We start from the raw sequence: 26,624 nt of genomic DNA on the forward strand, positions 1-26,624 counted from the left end.
TAACCAAGCAAAACAATTCGTGGAACTTATGACGTAACACATTCTTCAAGAGCTGGCACATCAGTGTCACAAACTTTACACCACCTTAAAGTGCCAGATTTTATTTAATATATTGATGCTGGCCCTGCAACTCCATCTACCTGGAGAGTCCATGTTTCCTTGGAGGTCATCTACCCATGGACCAGCTACCTCGACCCTGCTGACACAGACTGGGTTAAGTAGGCTCAGGGGAGAAATGGCCAGCGCACAACACGAAGTCGAAGAATAAATAAAAGCGGCAAGGAAAAGTCACGTAACGCGTAATGGCACAGGGAAGGCGTTACCGTGACTCGTAGTGCAGCGGAACCTCCAGGAGTCTTTGAGGAGCAGAAGAACAGTCCTCCGACGTCTGCTGGGCTCCGTACTATACTTCAGAATCAGAAGCACCGATCCGGCGGTGCTTCACGCATTTAAGCGTAGTCCCCCGGAAGTGCTAGTGAGGCGGAGGACTAGACCGGGACACCACTTCCGGGCAGAAGTGAGTATTCCCGAGGCCTGCATGTGTTCTCTGGCGCCCGGAACGGCGGAAAGCCGCCACATGACAGAGGTCCCCTGAAAAGTTTTAGGGAGAAGAGAACCAGGAAAAAGAAACTCCAAAAAGAATAAACATACCCAACTCCCTCTGATAAAGGTAGGGTATAACTCTTATAAAGCAACAAATCTTTTGGTCAGAGCCAAACACCTTCTAAATAAAACAGTCACTTTTTAATTGTTATATTCTTAATGTTATTCCTTTTATCATAAATGCCATACATAAATAACGTTTGCAACAGTGATACAAAACACAATAAACTTAGCTACCCACTCACACATACGTTCTCTCTCATACCAACCACAAACCAATAAAATTGCACACCTGGTTTGTCAAACTCAATAATATACAGTATACAGATGTAAATCAGATCGATTTTCTTAAATATCAAACAATGTCTTGGATTCTCTAATGAAATTTGTGGTCCCGAGTCAGTTGATACTTATCCTTTTCATTGTCCATCTTGTTCCATCACTTGAAACGCGGTAACACCAACGCGCGTTTTGGTGGGTCACCAAGAACAGGGGACATCTTGCTCAGGGCAAGTAGTATTATTATTATTAACGAGTTTTATATAGCGCCTGGTTACCCTTGGGCATCCCAGCGCTAATCCAGAAGAAGACGCTGCCACTGTAAACACAGGAACTAGACAGTAAATAGGAAAGTACAAACCACAAAGTAAAAAGCAGGAGTGGAGGGGTAGCAATCCAAGATCAATCTAGTCAAAAGTATCCACTCAACTGAACAGATGGTGAAAGCAACACCAATATGTACCTCTTCAATATAGCAAACAAGCATTGAAAATGCAATAGGTCTCGCCTTTGATCAAGTTAAAGCCATTTGCTTTGCTAATGGTATTGTATAGCAAAGCAAATGGCTTTAACTTAATGAAAGGCGAGACCTATTGCATTTTTAATGCTCGTTTCTATAGGAGTAGTAACAATGTCCTAGGTGAGGCATTGAGAACAGGGGGCAATATTCCAGATGAGTGCCTCAAAAGAGGACACATTCCAGATGAGAACTTATCAATAATGTGTTACAGGAGAGGGAGAAAAAAAAAGTAGCAATTTTTTTTTTTAACCAGAATGTTTATTGCTGCTACAGATCACTACTATATGTGAAACGTGCTGCTACATGTGTTCTGTGTTTGGGAACATGTAGACTGCTGCTGCCCGTACTCTATCTTGTTGTTATCTGTGTAATGAAAGGACTGCAGCTGTAATTGTGCGTTTTAATTAGTGGCTTATGGTAAAAATATGTTACAACACAAAAGCGAAAACTATTTACTTTGACAATCCTCGTTTTATTGTATTCAATGCTGCTTTAATCAACAATTATTAAAATAGGTTTATAATGCAAAGAAAGTTCTGCCCATTCTTCCAGGTGCTCAAAAGTCTTAAGAACATATTTCAAACTTGAAAAGGCACTGCTGTAATGCTTACTCTGCAGCGTCTCCATGAAATAGCTTAAACAAACAGTCCAGTACAATAGGACGGACGTTTTTTACCTCAGGGCGAACCAGGATCCCTCGAAAGAATGAACTGCTCGGGAACTGATACGGTCTGTCGCAAGTCCCTCCTCACTGCTGCCTCTCCGCTCGTCCGGCACGTGCTGATCTGAAAATGTTTCACGCTCTTCCAGCGGGCTCACGCTGTGCCCGTGGTTACACTTTGAGCTCACCAGGCTCCGTGGTGTTGGAATATATAATGGACATGGTGGCTCACGGCCAAGAAGGTGCACTGCCCATTCTCCACTCAGCAGCCCGCAAGGATGTGGAATTCCTATAGCCCGACGCCCAGGACATATTGTTTGGGGTCAAGGGCAACAAGCTTTAGTGTGTATTAGACCTTGGGACAAGTAGGCCCAACCTCCTGCAGCACAAACCCTTTGGCTGCCAGTTTGCAGTGCCACATTAAGGATATGGGAAGGGCACTGTCTGTAGTGAAGTTAATATTTGTGTGCATATGTTAATGCTGTTCAAACTTGTATTTATGGTTCATTAATTTAAAGCCTTTATTATTAGGGTGAGTGCTCTAAGTAAATGTAAATTCTGACTGCACTACTGACGGGGGTTCTAGTACAAAAATGTGTACACGGTTTCAAAATTTAGCATTATGAGGCTATGCCTAAGGGTCCCAGAATGCTCTCTGATTAGATGCAAATATTTGCAGAGGCTTGAAAGCAAGATTAATGGTTATTTGCTTTTATAAATTGCTCCTAAAGAAATGAAAGTAGGGAGAAAAAACATTTTGGTAAACTACCGTAAAATTTCAGGTTCCATTTCATTGCAGCATCATTTAGTAAAATGTGTAGATGCATGCTAGCATTTCTAAAAAATATTCATATTTGAAAATCAGTGTAACCAGTTTCAATAAGATTAATGGAAACAAAAATAAACAAGCTTTGGCAAATCCAGTTCGTCTGAAATTGGTGGTCAGCTTTTTAGTTCCAGCAATGCGTGACTTGTTTTGGCATGGTTTCTTGAAAACCTTATTGATGCGAGAGCTGCCGGACCCTCACCATTATAACAAACATTGTCAAAAGCAAAAATTGTTTTTTGTCTCAATAAAGCACACACTATCACATTGGCACTGAACACAACTACTTTGTGTGCCGATATGCTCCTTGTGAAAGAGCAGAAAGCGATAACTCACAGTGAGGTAGAGTACAGCTCTATGGCTTTCGTGAATTTACAGAAGTAGGGCAAGAAATTGTACTCCTAGAAAATATTTGTGAACTGCATTTTTGCATAAGCAAATGTGCATGTGTAGATTTGCTCATGCAAAAACCTGAGTGTTTTCAAGTTCATTTTCCCTCCAATCACTTTTTTCCCCCCAACTCTGGAAGAAGGTGTACGTCTGCCATTATCAAGAGTACATTTCTCAGTATGGGAAAAGATTAGAGAAGAGTGGTTGAAAACCCTTAAACATGCAAGTTAGTAGATTTGCATAGACTCAAAAGGGCATTCCAACCCTGGAACTATTGCTTACCACTACCTTGAGTCCCAGAATGTAGATCTGCCGACACGTGGCAACATAAAGGGATTGCTAGTATTCAAACACTACTATGGTATGAGCCCTGACATAATCACAGAGGCTATATAACAGCTCTTATATAATGAGATTGCTGCCATAATTTGTCACCGCGCTACATGGCGCCCAAGGGACAAGTGGATTTTGTTACAGGACAAGTAGATTTATGAAGCAACCTGTCCCATGGACAAGTAGATATTTTAATAAATTCCACAACCCTGAGCCCGCACCCGAGCTGTCAGCACTGCTCAGACAGGAGTTTTGTTTCATAGCAGCTGTTATAATGCAGAGGAAATTAAGATATATAGTTAAAGGAGAGGCTGCTGCACCAGTTTATTCTAAAGTGCTTCTTTGATGCTTTAATTCTGAAATCGTTTAGGTATTTATCTTATTTTTGACGTGTAAAATGGGAGGTGGGTCAAAGGGGCTTTGTTTTCTGTGTGAATTTGTGGACCTTCCCAAAAAAATGCTCTTGGATATTTTTATGACTAGTTTTGAATATTGATCCAGTGACAATGGGCGTAGATAAATTGTCCTTGCTATTTGCACTGCCTTTTGCTCCATCATCTACCACGCACTGGGTGAATCTCAGTACTCTGTGCAGCTTGTGCAGGGAGCCGGGTATCGCTGCGGGGACAGGGCAGCAGCGACCAGGGGTCGCCGCTGACAGCTAGGCACGGAGGACAGGCAGCAGGGGACTGAGGGGGTGCTGCGCACACAGCGCTAAGAGGCGAGCTGAGCAGATAGCGCTGAGAGGCGAGCTGGGCAGATAGCCTTGCGCAGGTGCAGTATCGTGGTCTTGGAACTGCGTGGAGGAGGGGACCACTATGCAGGGTGTCAGTGACTCAGCAGGGAGTGGAGGCTGAAGAAGACTTATTGGGATCATCCCGTGTGGAGAACCCTGGAGTGACAGGAAGAATTGCAAGGACCTGCCACATGTAAACTAAACATTACAAGTGATTGTTTTTGGGATCTTTCTAGGGTGCCGTGATTCACAGCTGGGTAGACAGACATCTCTTGGTCTACTACACTGCTGGGATTGGAAAATGGAGGGGGGGGTGGAGGGGGGTCTCAGTTTCTGCAGAATCCTGGACTGAGGCGCCCCTAGAACTCTTCCCTGGGTGAAAGGGTGAGCTGGGGCATTGCGGGACATGTCACGCTCCGATTCATCATACGGGTGTCGTAATCCACTTCAGCGTTCTGCCTGGTCGCGACTGGATGGGGGTTTAGAAGCTTAAAACTCAAGAACGCCTTGTCACAAGTGCTTCCTACACTATTGACACTCTCCACCGTGGCATGCCAGAGAGGCCATCTACGGCTGGCTGCATTTACACTTGTAAAAGGTGTGCACACCACCCCATGTGATTGTTTTGCATTTACACTGGACCTTTCATGCTTATGTTTTTGTCTCATGTACGCAGAGCACGCGCCTCTGCAGCTGACCCATCACCGTGGCGCACGCGGATTCGGAGCGCTTTCTGTTTCCTGTAAGTAGTCCTGCGTGCGTTCTGCAGCACACCATTTTCCAAGATCACTTTCCCATTGGTTAACCCGGGCCAGCTTTTTTTTTTTAATTGGAACTCAACTGAGTGGCAGTTACAAATCCTAATACATCCAGTGTTTGAGTTTATAAACATACTTAAGTCTTGAGCAAGCCTCAAATGCTGGACTTCAGTAGAGGAAACCATCTAAAGTTTTACCACCTGGAGTACAGCAGTAACACTCCGCATGGACACCAAGGTAAACACCCACGACAGATGGATCTAGTACCCAAGAACAGCTCTCATACTTTCATGTTAGTTTAGTGAAGAGTGTTTTTTCCTACAGCTGAACGCAGTATCAAAGTTCATTCCATTAAAAAAAGAGGGGGGGGGGGGTGGGAGTATTTTTGGGTGAAGTTATGCACTGTGAGCAAAACAAAAAGGTACTATGCTCGGTTTCCTGCTCTTGGAAAAATTCTCAGGGGGTTATGGCCGAATCCTCAGTAGGGTTTAGGTCTCTTCTACTGTTGAAAATATTTACACAGGTGACTGGTAAGGTGAAAGGTTATTCTCCTTCAGTGCTGCAGAGCATGGAAGAGTAAAGTAAAGACTGTACAGGAGAAGCTACCAAAGTTTAAGGGTTCTGATTAGTTGAACATGTGTGTAGGGAGTGGGCAAGGGAGGGGACAAATGCAAGACTTCTGGAAATGAAAATGTACATTTGTCAGTGAAAGAGGGGAAGCGACAGAAATCTGCTTGTTCTTATTTTCTCCGAAGAACAGGAAGCAAGGGGTGTCTGCTCTCAGCAAGGACGAGCGATGAGCAGGAAGAGGAAGGGAGGGTTTGGTTACAGCATTGAACCTTCACTGAACGGTCAGCTGATGAAGGATTTGTATCCTGTAGCTCCATTTCCGCTACAGGATACAAATTGAGATAGTACAAATTCTGTCTTTAGTTTTAAGTCCGGTTTATGGCCACAAACTAAGAACCTTCTTAGTTATGAACATAGTTGGGGTATGCAAAAATCCTCGCTAGTCAACTGGGAGGGGTGCGGGTGGGGGGCGGGTGGGGGGCGGGCGGGGGCAGACCGGTAGGAGGGCGGTGTAATTTCAGATGATGCAGTCATGGCATCAATGATGTCATAGAACATAGAATACAGTCAATTAGTGATCGAGTATCAGAGATAATTAGCTGTGATTGGCCATGACCGGACTCACAAAAAAAACTTGCCATAGAGACCTCTATCTGCAGTCAGCAGAAAATCCTGTCGAAACATACTCTGCATCTACAGCATTCACAGGAACGGCTGATCACTAGAGAATTCAGTTAGTTAAAAAGACCTTGTTTAAGCCATGCCGGATGGAAATGAAATATGACAAAAGTTGAGGAATGAGCGCCATCTTAGACCTGGCTATCCTACCCGCAGTTGAGCGGGGAAGGTGTTTCCAGAAGCAGAGGGACACATGAGCTGCTTAGACTGCTTTAGATACGTTCCCATCTATGACATCTTTTATACATTTTTACTCCAAGAGTATTATCGATATACAGCTCACAGGCAGTCAAATCTCTCAGAGCTCTTACAGTGGTCGCTGATTGGGAAGATAATAGTTTTTGTGCTAAATGACTCCAGTTGCCATATTGGCTCGAGGCCTGTATTTATAACCGTATGTACAGGAATACATTGTCGGTGTACAGAACCTCCTCACCAATGCCTATGCCTATGCCATGAATCCTACCAGTAATATTACATGATCTACCAGTGGTTACAAAGCCAAGGAGAATGGTAGAAATGCTGGACGACAGCTCAGGTGAAAGCATCTGCCCACCAGTCACTGATCAGATAGGAGTCAGCCTACTTTAATACAGTGGGATGAGAGTGCCGATAACCAATTCAAACGAAAAACGATAACATCTTCTCATGCCGAACCAACTTAAAGCACTGAAGTGGAACCAAGGACGTTCTCCATGCCAACAGATTCTCTCGCTCTAGACTGCATTTTCAGTTGTCTCATCAAGAACATGGAGCTGGCATCACATGAGGGGGTATTTCTACCAAGTAGAAACCTTATGGCATGGATGCTTTAGGTTTAGTAATATCGTAAAGTTGATTGGTCATTACTTTTCCTAAGATCATAAAGTCTAGATTTAGCAGGGACGAGGAATGATAAAGGAGCCTCAGGCCTGCTTTGGCAGTACCAAGATTATGGCTTCCCAAGGTGTGGGAAGATTCTATAAACACTTTTATTAATGATCCGTCCAAGATCAATCCGAGGAGATGGTCACATCTGAGACACATGGAGGCCAAACTGCTTAGCAGATTAAGGACTGTATTATATGGACACAACCTGGATAATGAGAAGATGTGGAGCAGAGGCCAGAGTGGCAGACCCAAGAGCTGAGAATCCAGGTTGAAGTCTTGGCGATGGCTCATCATCCTGCGATTCTGGGCAGATCACAATCTCCATTTGCATATGGACGGTGCCTAGATACCTTCACAGGTGATAAGCCGTGCTATATAAATCCACAAATGTATTTAACTACATCACTTCCTGTAAGGATCGCACATTTGCATAGTTTAGAAATGTAAAGTCTTAGTGGTTGGTCATATTTAAAATGTCTTTGGCTGAAAACAAGAGATGGTTCCAGAGTTTAATGTCACACATATGCTACGAAAACTGGACATACAGGTGCAGTTAGAAATATGGATTGGGAGGTCTTGTTGCTTTGAAGATTATTCCAATAACCGGTATCCACAGGATAGTGGACAGGACACAAGAAGTAAAAAAAAGACTCAAGTAGGTTGTGGAAAATAAGGTGTGAATCTTGGGCACAACTCATTAAGAGTTGGCACTGATTTTGAGCGTCTTAGACAATGTCAGGTTATGTTCATTAAAGTCAAGACCTTAGGCTTAGGTGAACAAAGTAAGCCCAAAAAGGGTATATTCGGCCATGAATAAAATTCAAACTAGTTACTACGCTTATACAACAAAATAAGATATGTGAGATGTTTATGTCTGTGTTACAACCACTATAACAAATGTGTGTGTAGATATTTCGTATAAAAAGGCTCCTACTCCAAAAAAATCATCATTTATCTTGTAGGTGAGACATTCATACACCAAACATCTTTAGGTTATTCAAGAACACTCATTTATTGCAGATAAGGTAATGAACACCAGGGAACAATGGGAAAAGTTTATGGAAATTAGTGCAAAAAATAAGTTTATGTTGGCATCTGTAAAGCTCCAAAAAGGTGCTCTTTTGGAACGTGGCGTTAGGAGCTTTACATTTCAGTCACTGAGAGCTGGCTGGATGTGCAGTGAAGTTTAAAGATGGTGCCCATGCGGGACGCCTTGAACAAGCGCGTAGAGAAATACACGCACTGCTGTATTCCCCATCAAGAAGATCATACTGGACTCAAAACGGAACTTACTAATGCTTACAAGAATCTGAATATGCATGATATGACCAGATGACAGGTGTCAGTCAACAGGAGCTCTGAACCAAGTAATAAGAGGCAACTGATACTCTTCATTATTGACGCCTGAAGTCTGGTCTGAAAGACCAGATCTGACACGAAGAGATGGACTATCCGACTAACACGCTGGTTGTCCATATGTAAGAAGTCTGAAACACACCTGTCTGAATAATAAGAGACACGTTACGTAGGATTTTGTTTTTTCTCTATGCCTGTGGGTTAGTTCTAGAGACTTTCTTTGATAGGGAGTGTGTGGCCATGTTCTAACCCCACATTTGGAACCTCTTATTTCAAACAAATGAAGTTATTTTGAGTCTAATAAACATATTGCCTTGGATTACCATTATCAGGCATTGGGACATTATAATGGTGAGCATTTAAATGACAATGCATTAACTAACATTAGATTTTTCAATGTTCAGGGGTGTGGAATTCCTATAGCCCAACGCTCAGGACATATTGTTTGGGGTCAAGGACAACAAGTTTTCATGTGTATTTTGTCATTGGTCAAGTAGGCCCAGCCTCCTGCAGCAGCAACCCTTTGGCTGCCAGTTTACAGCACTACATTATGGATCAGTGACGGGCACTGTCTGCAGTTTAGGTAATTTTGTTGTCCTTAGGTTAATGCTTTTCGAACTTGTATTTATGTTTGATCAATGCAAAGCCTTTATTATTAGGGTGAGCATTCGAAGGAAATGTACGTTCAAACTGCACTTTTAACAGTGGTTCCAGTATAAATAGCTGTATGAGGCTGTGTATAATGCTCCCAGAATGCTCTGGTTAGATGCAAATAGGTGCAGAAGCTTGAAAGGAAGATGGACGATTCTTTGATTTCAAAATAAAATGTTCACAAAAAAATGCAACTAGGAAAAAACATGTTGCTAAACTACTGTAAAATGTTAGGTACTATTTTCTTTTTGCGGCATCTTTTATCAAATGTGTTGGGGCATGCTAGTATTCCCAAAAAATATTGCTAATGGAAAATCTGTGTAACGAGTTTCAACAAAATGATGGGAAACAAAACTAAACAAGCATTGGCAAAGTCATTAAGTCTGAAATTGGTGGTCAAATCATCAAATCAAACATTTATTGAGCGCGCATATCATTCAAGAGTCTCAAGGCGCTGGTGGATGTCTCTGAGAGGATAAGACTTCATATGCAACTAGAGGTCGAACAACCATGTCTTTAGCTTCCTACGAAAATGATTGTGATCACTGTTAGTGCTTAGGTGTAAAGGTAATGATTCCAGAAAGACGGAGCAAGGAAGGAGAAAGAACGCGCTCCACCAGTAGTGGTGCGTATTCTGGGAGAAGGAGCGCTTGATTGCTGGATCTCAAGGCTCTACCAGGGTGATACCAGGTTAATTTTTTTGCCCAGAAGGCTGGGCCTTTTACGTACATGTTCTTAAGCGTCAAGCAAAGTACCTTAAAACGTATGCGTTTTCGTACAGGCAACCAGCGCAGAAGTTTCAAACTGGGAGCCGAAGGAGATCATGAAGGAAGATCAAGGACTAATCTTGCTGCAGTATCCTGCAGACAGGTATTCTACACAGTTCTGCAACCCGCATCCATTCTCACTCTTCTCTCCCGTAATGCACCGATTGCTACCTCATATATATCTGGCTGCTCTCTAGGGCCACGTCTACCTCTAGTTTGAACATTTGTAACATACAGATTGCTACCTCATATTTTGATTGCTCTCTAGGGTCACTCCTACCTGTATTTTGAACATTGGTATTGCACAGATTGCTACCTCATATTTCCTGGTTGCGAATTAATGTCACTCTGATTTGTGATTTTTGACTCATGTATACTGCTGTTTGCATTTGTATCCTGCCCTTATATACTATCAGTATTATACCTACACTTACACCTTGTACTTTGGCTGCTAATTAATGACACATTGATTTGTGATTTTTGACTCGTGTAAACTGCCCTTATATACTGTCAGTATTATACCTACACCTATACCGTGTGCCTTGTAATTTACCGTACCGTATGTATTTGCTCTATTGCACACCCTTATATCGTGGTGATGCTGGTTGATCACTAATGTCACTTTTGTAATTTATAACTTACTACTGTGTAACCTACTGTATGCATTTGTTTTTCTGCACATGTGTACCACTATAGTGCATTAGCGCATTCCCCCCATACCCACCTAATACATCACCGCAACATGAATCCTATCGGCAAACACACATACAAAATCAACTACCCACCATCACTCACCAAAAAGGCCGCCAAACGCTTTAAACACAACTTCCTGAGGTCACACCCTGAAACTCCCTTTGTTGACACCCACTTCTCACCGGTCAATGGATCCCTGAACACTGATATCCTCTTCCACACCACACGCAGAGCTCAATGGAGAAAAGCGTTCCTCATCCTACTCACCGTCTCCTCCACCAGAAAATCCCCTCATAGCCTAACTCTCTCCATCACACCATCCCTAGTCTTTCCAGGCAGAGCCACCATCACTATTTACAATAACGGGATTGTCCTAGCACAAGCTACAGACAGGAACCTGGAACTGCTAGACAGCTTGTTCCCCACCTTCAAAGAACACCTCTCCAATTCACGGACCAGCACTCATATCTCCTCCAGTCCCACCAACCATGACCTCACAGCCACACACCCCTCAATCGGGGGCACACCTACCACCCTTGACCTCCCATCCCCCACCCACAACCCCACTATCCCAATTCAGCTCTCAAGCACAGACACACACAGACAAGCACAGACTCACACCACCGCCCCTTCTACCAACTCGCGGACCACCACACATACCTTCAACACTCCTATCACACCTACAGCGAGCATTAACACCCCGCTCACCGCTGACAGCACAGCTACCACCTTTAACACACCAAAATTAGTCCAGCACCAGAATAACACGCACCCCGACAAATCCCCCCCTTTCTCAGTCCCCATTACCCTCTAACCATCTACGCAGAACATACCTCCTCTCTTAATTTAACTCCCCCTCCCCTCAACAGGATCATCTCCAATGCCGCTTCTCCTCCTACTCTCAGCCCCCACTATCCTCCCTACACCCCCACCACGGCTATCAGTCTCACAGACTACACCCTGACCCCCCCGCCTACCACCAATGCCCTCAGTCAGATCACCAACGTCCTCCCTACCTCATCCATACCCCTCCCGCCCAAAACTTCTTGCCTGCCTAACTCCATCCCGCACACCAACACAACGCAGACCTGCTCGTACACCAGCCCTCTCTCCCACCTGCGCACGAATTCCCTTGTCAGCCAATCACTCCTGACTGCCACCCCCACCCCCTAAACCTCCACCACGATGGAATACATCATGGCCACCCTCACTCAGATCAAAGAAGACATACACACCATCAAAGAACTACTCTCTACACACCCTATACACCTCTCACCCTCCTCAACCTTCCCTCCCAACTTGCCCCCTACTCCGCCGGCTGACTCCCGCACTCAACACGCCCCACACCGGGCATCAATCCCTGCTCATAGGCGCAGCAACTGCCCTCGGCCCCCGCAACACCCCTGCAACGTCTCACGCAACTACACCCCCCCGCCCAACCTGCCCCCCACCCATCCGACAAACTCTCTCACTCAGCTATCCCCCAAGCTGACCTCAATCCCAGGTCGTAATCGCAACAATCGCCCGTGTCGCACCCACAACTCTTCTTCTGACCTCGACACACTCACCCTTCTCCGCTGCTATGACCCAGCCCTCCAAAATAACACAACCACCCCACACCTCAACATTCCCACGATACACTCAAATCCCCTTAGACCGCCCACACTAAACAGCAGATTCTCCATCCCCAATAACCTTAGAAAAGTCCCTCTCTCTCTAGAACCATCTACCACCCTCAACACACCCAGTCTCAAATGCACTCTTCTCAACTGCAGATCAGCCAAGAAACATTCCGCCGCCATTGCTGACCTCCTCTTATCGCGGGACCTTGACCTAATCATCTTGACTGAAACCTGGCTAACTGAATCTTCGACACCTATAATGGACATCTTGGTTCCTCCCGACTACCACATTATCAGGCTCGACAGAACAGGCAAAATAGGTGGTGGAATCGCATGCATCTACAAGAACAACCTCTATGTTCAGAAAGTCAATTCCACCTCCCTACCATCCCTAACATCCTGGGAATACATATGCCTTGACATTATTAGTGAGGGCAAACCGATATGCTCGCTTCACAGCATTTACCATCCACCCAGGGACAACCTCACCTTTTCCCAAGAAATAATGGAGTTGATCTCAACTAATTCCGGACGGCAACTCACCCAAATATACCTTGGTGACTTCAACCTCCACTGGAACGATCGCAACGACGCAGTGGTAAATAGTCTTAAAAATTTCCTCGATGCACTTAACCTCACCCAAATATGCAACAGCCCGACCCACAAGAAAGGATCTACCCTCGACCTGATCATCTCCAAAGAGGATTCTATCCAACTCGAGTCCATCCAACCCTGTGACTGGTCAGATCATCATATTGTCACATTTTTTATCAATGAAAAAGTCAAAGTTAACCCGGCTCAACTCTCCAAGCCCAAAGTCTGGAAAAGAGACTCGAAAAAGCTCAACCCAGGCTCTTTGCCCCCTAACAGTTGCAACCTCCTACTGCCACCGACAGGCGCTACAGACGTCCAAACTCTGACTGACCACTATCTCAACACTATGGCCTCTATAATTAATGAGGCTGCACCTATGGAGCTGAAAAGAGTCTCTACTAAAATCTCCAAACCATGGTACGACGGGAGTCTCAATGAGGATAGACGAGACATGCGAATGGCAGAGCGTACCTGGAGATCAGCTCCCTCTGCAATGCACCTAAAAGAGCTGAAGAAAAAGAGAAACGCCTACTTCAGGAAAATAAAACGCTCAAAATCAGACTTCTTCAGCCTCCAACTCGACCAAGCAAAAAACCGCCCGAGAAAACTATTTGAGCTAATTAAAACACAATCCAAGGAACAACCCCAACCGGTCAACACTAGGCATGAGGCACCCTCCTGTGAAGACTTCGCTGCTTTCTTTATCCAAAAAACTGACAAAATAAAAAGCGATCTCCTCATTGACGCAAGCCTCTACTCCAAACCCCAATGCCTAGCACCCACCGAACCAAAAAACAAAGCTACATGGTCTACCTTCGACACATACTCGGAAGAAGAAATTGGCAAACTACTCAGCACCTTGAAACCATCCAATCACCTCACGGACCCCCTCCCTGCCTCCGCAGTAAAAGACTTTACCCCTTTGCTTCTCCCCCTCTGGACTAAAATTATCAACAGCTCTCTCCAACAAGGAAGCATACCTGACTCCCTCAAAGTTGGTCAGGTCACACCTCTACTAAAGAAACCTACAGCCGACCCCTCTGATCTCAACAATTACCGTCCCATCACCAATATTCCTACTCTCGCCAAACTGTTGGAAAAATGCGCACAACTACAATTGACTAAACACATTGAGCAATTTGATCTCCTCAACAGCCACCAGTCAGGCTTCCGAGCAGGACACAGCACAGAAACTGCTATGACTCACATAATTGACGACGCACTTCAAATGCTAGACCAAAACGACACCTGCCTCCTCATCCTTCTTGATCTCTCTTCAGCATTCGACACCGTTAAACATGAGAATCTACTAGAACTACTAAACACAAGAATGGGTCTATCTGGAACTGTTCTCAAGTGGTTCACTTCCTTTCTTCACAACAGGTCGCAGAAATTCAAGAGTAACAACCTGATGTCCTCGCCAATACCTGTAACGCTAGGCGTCCCCCAAGGATCCTCTCTATCACCAACTCTGTTCAACCTAGTCATGGAACCTCTTACCTCCTTGCTACATGCATCCAACGTAAACTTTCACATGTACGCCGATGACACTCAGCTATATCTCAAGCTACAATCCCCCAAAGACATCTTGCGTCTGAACTCAACGATCAGAAGCACCCAATCTTGGCTGGCTGATAATCACCTCAAACTCAACGCTATGAAGACTGAGTTCCTTCTGATCTCACTTCCCACTAAAACATCTACCACACAAACATGGCTTAAGCACCTAACAGCACTCAATGTCCAACCGACCATAGTGGATTCAGCAAAATCCTTAGGCATAACACTTGACACCAACCTCAACATGCAGCAACATATCAGCAAGGCAACAAAGGGAGCGAACTTCCAGATCAATACCCTGAGGAAACTTAAACCCTACCTCCCAGCCAAAGACTTCCAAACAGCAGTACAAGCACTAGTCATCCCACGTATTGAATACGGCAGTACCGCCCTCTGCGGACTCCCCCTAACTACTACCGCACCACTAAGAGCTTCTCTAAATGCTGCAGCGAGACTCATCACTGGGTCAAAAAAGCACTCCCATATTACCCCTGACTTGAAATCCCTGAATTGGCTGCCTTTTGAAGCCAGAATACAGCTGAAAATCGCCTGCATGACACACAAGGCGGTACACCTAAACTCACCCGGCTACCTCGCTCAGAAACTGACAATCTCTGGGGGAATTAGAAACACGAGAGGCACAAACAATCTTCTGCTGAAACCTCGAAGATTCAGGAAGGAAAAAACATACAAGCGCTCCTTCTCAGGATTGGCGCCTAGGATCTGGAACTCACTCCCTCCCGAAACCAGGCTTATCTCTTCCACTACACTCTTTAAAAAAGAAGTAAAAGCTATCCTCATGGCCAAATACACTTGATCTATTATCTCGAACTCTGTTAACACCCTGCACCGATGTGTACTACTTGCTTGACCCATTTACTTATTTGTATGAGTTGTCTTATTACTCATGTGATGGGCTTTGCAGCCACCTATCTGTACTATATGATCTATTGATTTATTGTTTGACTATGTTCCCTCATGTACCCCTCTATGTAAAGTGCTCTGATATCTGTGAAGATCTTGTTCGCGCTATATAAAACTTTGAAAATAAATAAATAAAATAAATAAACCTGCAACTTAGATAGAAGATTTTCATTGGTGGAGGCCAATAGGGCATTCCCATAGTCCATACAGTTGATGATAAGACTCTGGACTAGGGGTTTTCTTGCCTCCGGTGGAATCCACTTAAAAATTTCACGCAGGCTACGCATAATTCCAAAGCAAGCGCCAAAGGTCTTATTGACATGGTCTTTCATTGATAGTTTATTGTCCAATTAGAAACACAGATTTCTCGCGGACTGAGTCGGAGTAGGACAGAGGCCAAGGCTAGAGGGCCACCAGTCTGGTGTCCAGTACTCATCCGCCTTGGCAAAAAGTAAAATCTCAGTTTTCACACCATTCAACTGAAGGTGGTTAGTGCTCATCCACTTCTCGATTTGAGACATACAGTCTTTGAAGCGCAACTTCGTTTCAGATGGATCAGGACCAAGGGTGACCTAGATCTGAGTGTCGTCAGCATAAGAGACAACCTCAAAACCATATGATCGAATCACCTTGGCCAAAGGGGTCACAAAGATTGAACAGTGTTGGACCCAGAATGGAACCCTGTGGTACTCCCATCTTAACTGATCTACTACGAGAGTTTGTACAACCCACCTGTACTATCATAGCCCGATCAGTTAAGTAGTTCTTGAGCCACTGAAGAGCCTTTCCCCTGACACCAATCTCCCAGGGCCGGCGTTCTAAAATGCTATGGGAGATGGTGTTGAACGCTGCAGATAAGTCGAGCAGGACAAGGATAGATGACTGCCCTCACTCTAATGCCCTCCTTATGTTATCGGCTACCTCCAACAAAGCTATTTTGGTGCTATGAGCTGCCCGAAAACCCGATTGAGAAGGGTCGAGCAGTCCATGGCTCTCAAGGTGGGCAACAAGCTGTTTATTGACCAAGAACTAGAGCATTTTACCGAAATGGGGAAGCAGCGATATAGGACGATAGTTACTTAAGAGTTTTGGGTCTGCGGTAGAATTCTTTAATATGGGCCTAACCCTGGCAACTTTCCATGATGTGGGAAATTTCGATTCAGACAAAGATTTATTAAATAAATCGGTGAGGCAATCGAGGAGCACTGGGGCTGCCAATGGGAACATTTTTGGAGACAAAGGGTTGGTAGGTGAACCCGTTTTTACTTTATTAAGGGCCTCAGTCACCTCAGCAGAGCAGCACTGGGCTCCAATATATGAGGAGGATCGAAAGGACTTAACGGAAAATTCCCCAAGTCATTACAGTTGTCCATTACAGTTGTCCAACACTGGGAAAGAGGCGTGGATAGCCATAATCTTATCCCCAAAGAATTTTGAGAGGGAATCTATCCAGTCTTGTGAAATGGAGAGTGGAGATTGAGCAGGGAGAGTAGAGAATTCTTTTAAAGTTTGGTAGAGCTCCTTGTTAGAATTTGCAGCCTTCTCAATACGATGAAGGCGAAATAATTTCCTTCTATGCCTAATATTTGCCATATACTTATGGTGAATGCCTTTATAGGTCATACGATCAGTCAGATCCTTGGTTTTCCTCCATTTCCGCTCAGCGGAACTGCAGGAAAGCTTCTGTAGCTTTAGTTGGTCAGTCAGCCTTTTGGTTCTGATTTGGCATGGTTTTTGTAAAACCTTATTGGCGTGGGAGCTGCTGGGCCCTCATTATAACAAGTACTGGAAGAACACAAAGAAATTGGTACATGGCAAATATACTATTTGAATAGATTGTTAAAAGATATTTCGATTGATAACAGTGATGTTTGTGCAAGTCCTTGGTGGTACAAAGCAATAACCGTGATAGGAGGGTTAATCGCTAAATGAGTCTTAATATCAACGTAACAAGATGGAAAAACTGGTGTTATTTCCATACTGATGTATGTTCAATTAGAGGGAAGATTGCCCTGTCCTTCAATGAAACATCTATGGTATCATGCATGAGGACCTACGAACACTGAATACCCGGATCATGCTTTATAAAGGCAGTTGATATTGGGCTCTGGTGGAAGTATTCATTTCACGCTTGTAACAATCATGTGGCAGTATAGCATCCTTTCCCTACTTTGCATAGAAAGCCTGGATGACAGACTGTTTTAATCAAACGAAAAGTTGAATACAGATTTTAATGAAAACATTTTGTGCATAATGGTCCGAGCAGACCGTAAGAAGTTCCGGTTGATAGCAACAAAACACGTTGGATGGTGAAATGTTGTTGGAAATATGAAAGCCTGGAGGTTAAAGAAATATCATCAGAGGTTAAACCAGGTCACAGCCCAAGCAAACAACTGATTATGCAACCATGATAAGTGGCCATCGGTCCAGTTCGATGTTTGAGTGAGGGACTATTACATGTAGGGTTTCGCTTCCTATCATAGTATAGACTGGGTGCAACCGGTATGTATCAGCTCGGCTGCAAGTTATGGGTGGTTTAAAAAAAAAACTGATAACTGGAGGGGAATAAAAATGATACAGTGCGAGATCATACGATTTTGTCTGACATTGTCGGATTGAGGGGAGCCATTGTTACTACTGGAGACAGCAGTGGTTCAGGAACAATGGAGAGCAAACTAGCCATACTATACAATAGGTCACTCACCTTGCTGTCCCTTTCCAGTTCATTCTTTAACCATTCAAAGTCGCTGTAGCGTCTCCGCACACAGGAATCTTTCGTTTTGAAGATGGGCAAGTTGGTCTGTGGGTAAAAGTAGCAAACTTTAAATATACAGTACAAAGCATAGCTTAGTAACCACAATCTAATGAGGATCCAAATCAATAACTAGTGCCAAACTGAAAAATCTGCCTAGCCAAGACCCCCAGCTAGTTTGTGACCTACCAGTCCAAAGGTTGTACATGAACAATTACTCTTTGTAATCTCTCCTTTAACTTAGCAGAATTTAGTCAACTACGCTTCTCAAGCTTAATCCAAACCCAGTGCCCCACCAGAAGCTGCCAAGCCTCGTGACTAGTCTACCCGGAAGCTGAAATACCAAAACCGTTAACAAAAACATTATTAGATCTTAAAGATATGGCATTCTTTTTCTGCTGCCCTTTGCACCACTGACCCATTAGTGATGCCATCCTACCAGCAGGCACATACTGCCTGAAAATTGGCTTTTCCCCCCAAAAGGATCAGGGCGAAAACATTACAGCCCGATTGCGGACTGCCCCTTCCTCTGCGAGCTGCTCAAAACAGCAGCAACTCCTCCCGCTACAAAGTCACACATGATAGAGACCTCTATACTCTGCTGCTACAGGTAGGCCAGATGGGATTCTGCATGTGGTAGGCTGTGCTCGCCAATTCATCCCTGCCTCTAAGCTACTCAACCCACTGACTGTCTGGGCACCAGTTAAGTGCATCTATTACATATCTTATTCTCCTGTATTGCACAGGTTAACTACATCTACTGCATACCTTATTCTCCTGTATGGGCACAGGTAAAGTAAATCTACTACATACATTATGCTCCTGTATGAGCACATCTGACATGGTCCGTGCACAGTTAGCTTATTTTGTATAATACAGCGTGCAGAACATTAAAATAGTGCCAGATGGACTCATCTCTGCATTCCACACTCGCTTCCAGTGACACACAACCCCTCTTCAAAGCATACAACTCAATCCCACAAGGATTTGTTAAGTAGCAGCCACCCTCAGAAGAAAAACCAAAGCTTTCAAATGAGTCTCTTTTGGCCTTTCCTTACACAGACAAACTCTTGAGATAGGTTGAGAGAACGTCTTGAAAATAAAGAAAAGAAAAATGGCAATTCCACCACCTCCCTACATTTAAAGCAAAAAGGAAATCAAAAATGAAGTCCCAGCATCCAAAAGATCCGGTCTTAAATCAGAAAAAATTAAGCGAAAAATAGGTCAAAAAAAGTTTGGCCAATGATCAAATACGAGAAACCACACCCAGGGACCAGTTTAAACCACGGCACAATAAATTACATCCCTTGTTTTTGTCCCAAGGTAAACAAAAATCTGAAAATAATTAATCAACTTCAAAAACAAAATCAGAAAACGTCCTTCGATAATGTAAGCATCTGCAGTGAAGTCTCCCTCATCTGAGGTCTCAATGGTTTAGTCGATCGCTGACAACAAACCCTCAGTTTTCTTCTATGTTCACCCGTCCCTTGCCCTAACCCTAGCTAACAAACTAAGCTAACTTTGCACCCACACACACTGACGCTTTATGACAACAAGCACTGGCGTTGCCAATAGGTTTCGCATTTGGAAAGTTGGAGCTATTGGTTTTGTAAATGACATTTTATATTTATATATTGTTATTGACAATGCCAATAACGATATATAAATATAAAATGTCATTTACAAAACCAATAATTGCAGATGTTTGTTGTTTTCATTTATTGGGGATTCATAAAAACAGAGGGATTGCTTTCACCATTTAAAATTTTTTGTAGAATAATTGTTAGCTAGCCAACCGTTGCAGTTAAGCTTGACAAATGTTGGCAGTAGCTAATTTAAAATTGCACTATTTTCCCTAGTCAATAAAGAATGTGGTTGGAAGGGCCCATGAACACGTGGAGCTCATTGGAGAACTCGCCAATTATGATGTCACCGCTCTCTGGTTGGAAATCGAATTCTACTGCTGCGTGATGGGTTAAGGACATGAAATGGCTGAAATATTACTGCGTATTTTCCTTCATAACTAATTTTATTTTGGAGTCTTCTGGAGGTAAGTAGGGCTCTAAGTGGGTGAGGAAAACGCTTTTAAAATGTTGTAAGGGAGGGAGATTTTTCGTTTTTCACTATAGAATACTGCATTTTGATGGACTGTGTATCTTTTTTCAAACATTGAAAAGAAAGTGAAACCGTTGCTTAGAAGCGCTGCGCGGGAATCTGCGTTGGTCCAAATGCCTTTCTGCCCTTTATTGCCATGGTCCCCCCTGCAGAGAGTTCTAATTGGTGCCCAGCAGGCTCTTTTGCGCAGCAGCTGATTGTCACCGGCGCCATGGATTGAAGCCTCCAGCTGTTAGCGCAAGGCGCCCCGACAGACCAGCGGATGGCGCTAGGAATCCTTGCCGGGAGTCCAGTCTCCACCATGAGATGAAACACCCGAGCACTCGGACATGGAACCGGGTTAAGCAAGCTGTGGGGCGATTTATCTTTTATCTTCCTAAATGGATGCTAGAATTGGAAATGTGTCGAATTGTTGAGATCTATTTGAGTTAGTGATTGGGACTCCAGCCGTGGTTAAGTAGGTTACTCTTTACATTTAAAGAGCACGTTTTGGTTTGCTAAACTCTGACCTCTTTGACAGAGGTGCTCAGTATTGTAAAGGGATTCAGCTCCCTCATATTTCATTTATTGGTGATTTATTCGGCATCGCATGCCACTTGTCTCAGAGTGCCTCCAGAGGAAACGTGAATAGTGTTAGAGAAAAAGAAGTAGAGAAAAAGAAGGAATTCACGATAACCAGCGAGGATACAGTGGAGAACCCACACAGACAGCACCCAAAAGTTGCATTCCAGTACTACTTATCCTGACGAAGGAAGTCATTTCCTCCATCAGCAGTTTCGACGGAGACCGTAAACTTTGTTGCCCCTCGCATCAGGGTCAAGCTGAAAGTTACAGCGCCATGTGCTTATGTCATACTAATAGCGTAAGCATTATGTGTTCAAAACTGAAATTGTACACCAGAAAATGAGGGAGAAGTTGCATTTAATTATTTTGCTTTGTTTACACTGTAAGTGTAATGGTATAGACACTTTACATGTGAAAGCAGGCAATTTCAACAAGCTCCTTTCCTTTTATATTACTAACAAACCACAAAAAGTACAACATGTGTATGATGTGTTTATAAAAGTATTCACTGAGCAGAAAAAGTCGTTGTTGTGATGTTGACTTTTTTACGATAAAAAAATGAAAAGTCGGGCTCGTAAAAGCAACATTTCCAGCCATCTTTGCTTGGTTTACTTTGGCTGTTCTGATTGTATCGTGAAGGTCGATAATGGTGGCATCATTTAGGAACACACTGATCGTGAAAAACATAATATTTTTATGTAGAGCGTATATTGTGGCCGCAGAACGTACTGCAGGCCTTCCGACTCGACTATTGCAGTGTTGTTTTGATTTTCTAGCTCCATTGGTAAGTAGATTGTGCAAAATTGGGAGGGAGTCCACCGAGAAGAGACAGGAGTGCTTCAGTCAGTACTGGGTTTGTGTTTTCTCGGCATTGCGGAGGCGGGTGACAAGACGCATGGGGCGCAGCAGCCTTTGATGTGCCGGCCGGTAATTAGGGGAGGAGAAATGCCGGCCTGAGGTGCGCGTGCTTGTGTGGTCACTTGACCCGCCGTGACTCACATGCACTGTGAGAAAACTGCAGTGGTTTCACGAGTCGATTGAGCACTTGAATTTTCGCCTATTACATTCGCAAGCGAATGATAATAGGCGAAACCTAAAAAACACCCCACTACAACATTGCCTAGTCTCACATCAAACCGCGCCTTAAAAAACAAATAAGTAAATAAAGTCACCAAGAAACATACTTGGTTGAAAATTACCACCACATTTAAGGCCAAAACCAATGAAAAATGTAGCGTCAAAACTGAAAGAACACATCCAGAAAACATGATTTATTGGGACCGCTCCATTCTCATGTCATATGATTGAAACGGTACCACTGCAGGATATGGACCATATACTCAAACTTGAAATAAGCTACCACTGCCTACTTATTTGAGTGCCTAACAGTGCCCTCCGATATTATAGAGCATGATATTGTCCTAGCAATTTGCAAAAAAAGAGGAACTGTACGTTTCCAAATCCCATCTACAGGACACGTCCAAACGTGCTCAGATTGTGAACTCTTTTTCTGACACCATCCATGTACCCTGTGAAATTTCATAAGTGTTCATCCCATCACCAACACTTACTTTTCAAAAAATATTCTGTAATGTATGTGAACTCCGCATCTCCTTCTACCAGCATCCAGAGGATACACTACTGTATTAAAAGAATCCCTGGAGTCCATCACTATTTTACATCACAGCTAGCACGGATTCAGCAACAGATGGCTCATCACAAATATAGAATTTTCTCTTAGGACTCCCAGACCAAACACTAAAATTGATGCCAGCCGTGCAAAGCACCACGCGGCAGGTATGGCCCTTTCCGCTCATGGTAGGCCTCGGTGTGGGGTGTCCAGGTGTGAGGTACAGGCAGAGTTCATTTTATTTAAACAGCATATAAAATAATGGCGGGAATACACTTCAAAACGAGAGACCAGTGTAATTTAAATAATCAGTAGAAATAGCTGTTGCTCAGATGGGGGTAATTTCTGATATTTACGTTTCCCTCCTCTTCACTGCTTGATTTTTGCTTGCGAGAAAGTGTCACTCAGCCACACATAAGCAATCTGAAACTTTGGCAGCTAAGTGATGCTTGGAATTTGGCTAAAATAAAAAATGCTAAACATGCTCAAAAATGTCGCCACTTCATATTGGATGATAGCTTTCACTCAGAACCACATTCAAACCATGGAAGTCAGCGAGCACCCGATTCCAAACCTTGAATCTTAAACTAACCCTTAAAAACAGCACAAATAGATTGTGGGCGTGCCCTCACTTGTTTTCCAACAAACCTCACAGCACTAAAAATAGGCCTATAAGCAGCAACTCGCATCAAACAAGCATTGTCAAAGCCAACAGATCTTGCCTTTGATAATGAGTTTGTGAAGCTGCACTGCATGGACCATTTTTAAAAAAACAAGGTGCAATGGTTACAACATTTTGTAGGTGTGTGCATGCATGACTTAAGCAGGCATATGCATCATTGCGCATGCACTCAGAACTAACGATGCAGGCTCCTTTCCAAAATGCATTGGTTCAAAATAAAATTCAAAAAAATAAGTGAAAAAAAAGTCATGAAAAGCTTTTTTTTTTTTTTTTTAACATCAGGCGAATGGGATCAGCAGCAATTTGCAGCGTGCCTCCCCCAACCCAGGAAAACAAAAAGACAATGGCAATAAAGGTGCGGCTGGGGTAGACAGCGAGGAAAAGCAGCACATGAGGGAGAGCAATATTTAGACAGGGAAAAGCACATGAGCGAGAAAACAGAGGGGAGAGACAGGAAGTTTGGCAGTGAAGAAGCACACAAGAGAGCACTTGCAAAACAAAGGAGACTTCAACAGAGTATGTAGGAGGGAGAAACACAGGAGTTATAAAATGTGCACTTTTAGGGAATGCTTTGGCAAAATCGAAGTGGTTTCCTAAACACGAGCAGCGGAAGGACAGAAGTCTGTCAGAGATGGTAAAGAGGCTTTGCTCCAGGGACGGGACAGACAATTGACAAGGAAAGTAATCTGATAAGACGCAAGGAGCTCACAAAGCCAACCAATGATAAACAGTGCAGGCCTCGGAAAATCTACTTGCCTACTCGCTATGGAATGTCACATTTTATCAGGTCGAGCTATATTCAGGACGTACTTGCCCTATCTGGAGAGTTGACAAAGAACGGGTGTTCAGTCACAAAGTGAAGGAGAAATAAAGATGCCTTTAAATCTTGTTTTTATCTGGTCACATTTGCTGTGTGATCAGAGACAGAGGTCAGAGGTCCGTTTACAGTTACTTTATCTTCAGCTGACTGCAGAGTTACAGGATTCTGTAACGTGAACTGTCTGACCTGCTGTATAAAGTGTAAAATGAAATGCTATCAGGTTTTCTTAACACATTTAATTAGCTAATAAGGCACTGTACAAACATTTCAAAATATATTTCAGCAGTTGTGAAAGCCCAATTTTTGTACTTCTGCGTGATGAAAAAAATATTTTAATAGGATGAAAAACAAATCACTGTACCAGGTGATGTGCAAATGACATGTTTTCCGAAACCCAGTTTTGACAGATTGTTCATACACTATATAGTTTTATCAGTAAAGGTGCATGGTAGTGAGAAGATTATTCCCCATTTCATAGAAATATACTGTCTGTAAATGACAGTGCGCTACTACATCATGCTTTAGTAATATATTCATTAAAGGGGAGTGTTTAAACAAGAACTGGGAAGCACTCCTGTCACCGTCCTGATGACAACGCTATTAGTAAACAGAGGCAATTCAGGGATCATTTGTACCCTAATATGTGGGCTAGATTTGTACAGCAGAAATGCTGAAAGCACATATTTGAAGATGATGTGAGAATGCAGAAAAAGACGACTCTGTAAAATTAAATATTTGCCATTGAGCACACAATGAGACCAGTTTGTGGGTCAAGTACATTACAGTTAGATTATTCAGGTAACTCGACCTGCAGGTCTAGTAACATTTTTATGATTTTTCAAGGCATGCAGTGGGTGAGTGGTAAACCCCTACAAGTTCTTGGCAAGCCCAAAGGGTCTTTTAAAACTAGAAAGCTTGCACAGTCTGGTAGGTTCGACCTAAAAATGCCCCTTCCCAGACAAAAAACACGGACACAACACCTCAAAATCCATATCCAGTTCCAGGTACTTCACCTTGCAATGCAAAAATGTATACTTACCCTAAAACAAGACTAACAGGAGACTAAATATATTGCTAAAATGAGTGTATAGCTTGGAGCCGTGGATCAGCCCACTTCAGCCACTTGCTAACTTTACTGTGAGTGATAACATTTTGCTCTTTCAGGAGGAACACATCCACCTACAACAGAAGCACTTTAATGAGATAGGATACGAAGGAAATGTGAGCTTTTTAAGAATGTATTTTTCCTTTTAGTCATCTATTTATACTTAAGAGGGCTCAACAGCTCCCCCAAAAATGACGTTTTGTCAAAGCCCTGACGAAACAAAGCAAGCACAAGAAAAGACAAATGATTGTCACTCCCCAAATGGCATACTAGCTTCTTGGTTATATGCACTCACAAAAATCTTAAGCTGTTTTATAGCCAGGCGTAACATTTTTCTTTGAGAGTGATCCAAAGGCAAGAATAATAATTAGGAAATCAATCTGCAAGGGAGTCCGAACTGGATGCTCGCCTGCTGACGAGGGCTGTTCCTATGCTGTGTGTCGCCTCGTCCCGTCACTTGCACCCGACATCAGGCAACCTGGGCTAGGCTCAGTGCTGCCCAACGTGAGTTGGAGATTATCAGATTCTTCTGGTGGAGCTTCTCGTCACCAGAAAAGCTACAACATCCATTCCAGACTGCACCCTCTCTGTTCACATACCCACATTCACTAATGATGATAGACCTTATGGGAAGTTTCAGTTTCTTTGCTGCCAGGCTACCATTCTTTGCTGCACTCTACACATTGCTGACATCTGCCCCATCCCACTGGCTTCCCTTGATAGCAATCTTCTCTCCTGTCACTTCTCTGCATACCTATAGTGCTTTTAATGGGCCGGTCCTCACAGGTACCAAGTACGTGTGTGCATATCTTTTGTGTGATTGTTTTTTGTTTTTGAGTCGGTATTTATGCTAGTACTTGTGTGCCCAGTGCCCACCCACAGTAAAATAAAAGATAATGAAGCTTTCACGAAAACAGTTGTGTTTTCTTCCTGAAACTGCATCAGCAAGGCCTCTGCCTCGAATCTACATGTAAAAGTGCAAGTTTATGTCCGAGTGTCTGAAAACTAGCTTTCTTAGATAAATCAAAAGCAATTGAGTGAGTTTTCGTCTTATAAACAACATTTGCACCTGAAATCTTTTCGGTGTAAGAACGTATTTGCAGCCTGGATATTTCACCAATACATGGTGGACATTCACTGCAACCCAAGTACATGGAATTGAAAGATCATCCTATATGCTAAGTAGATACTTGCTTCCTTCTTGTGGAGTGAGACTTTATGTGAAATCTTAATCCTGAGCAGTTCCCTTGCAGCACAAGCGCAATGCAAATGTGACACGTGGGTCTTTCCTTGAAAAGAATCAAGCTACCTCTTGTCAATAATAACTACTTTCAGCCAGAGGTCAATTCAACTTTATGTTTAAAATGAGCAATTTACACTAACTGCATTACCTTCAATTGATTAAATATCCCTTAATTACGACATTTAACACACTGCATGCTCTCCCAGTGTTAACAGACATGGGAGCTGACGCACAGGGACACGAGTTGCCCGTGATCACACAGGCACTCACCGACGAACTCAAGAGCTCCAAGAAGAACTGCTGAGCCCTCGAGAAAGCATGG

General features: G+C 43.5%; 1 protein-coding gene across 1 annotated transcript in view; it reads right to left on the bottom strand.

The window, feature by feature from the left end:
* The window catches only part of SNX12 (sorting nexin 12), a 71,123-nt gene that overhangs the window by 38,100 nt on the left and 6,399 nt on the right, over positions 1–26,624 (bottom strand). The window contains exon 2 of the mRNA XM_078640203.1: positions 18,096–18,191. Coding sequence (XP_078496329.1) covers positions 18,096–18,191 — 96 coding nt within the window. The remainder of the gene's footprint in view (positions 1–18,095; positions 18,192–26,624) is intronic.

This window comes from Lissotriton helveticus, chromosome 4_2 (assembly GCF_964261635.1).
Source record: "Lissotriton helveticus chromosome 4_2, aLisHel1.1, whole genome shotgun sequence".
NCBI lineage: Eukaryota > Metazoa > Chordata > Amphibia > Caudata > Salamandridae > Lissotriton > Lissotriton helveticus.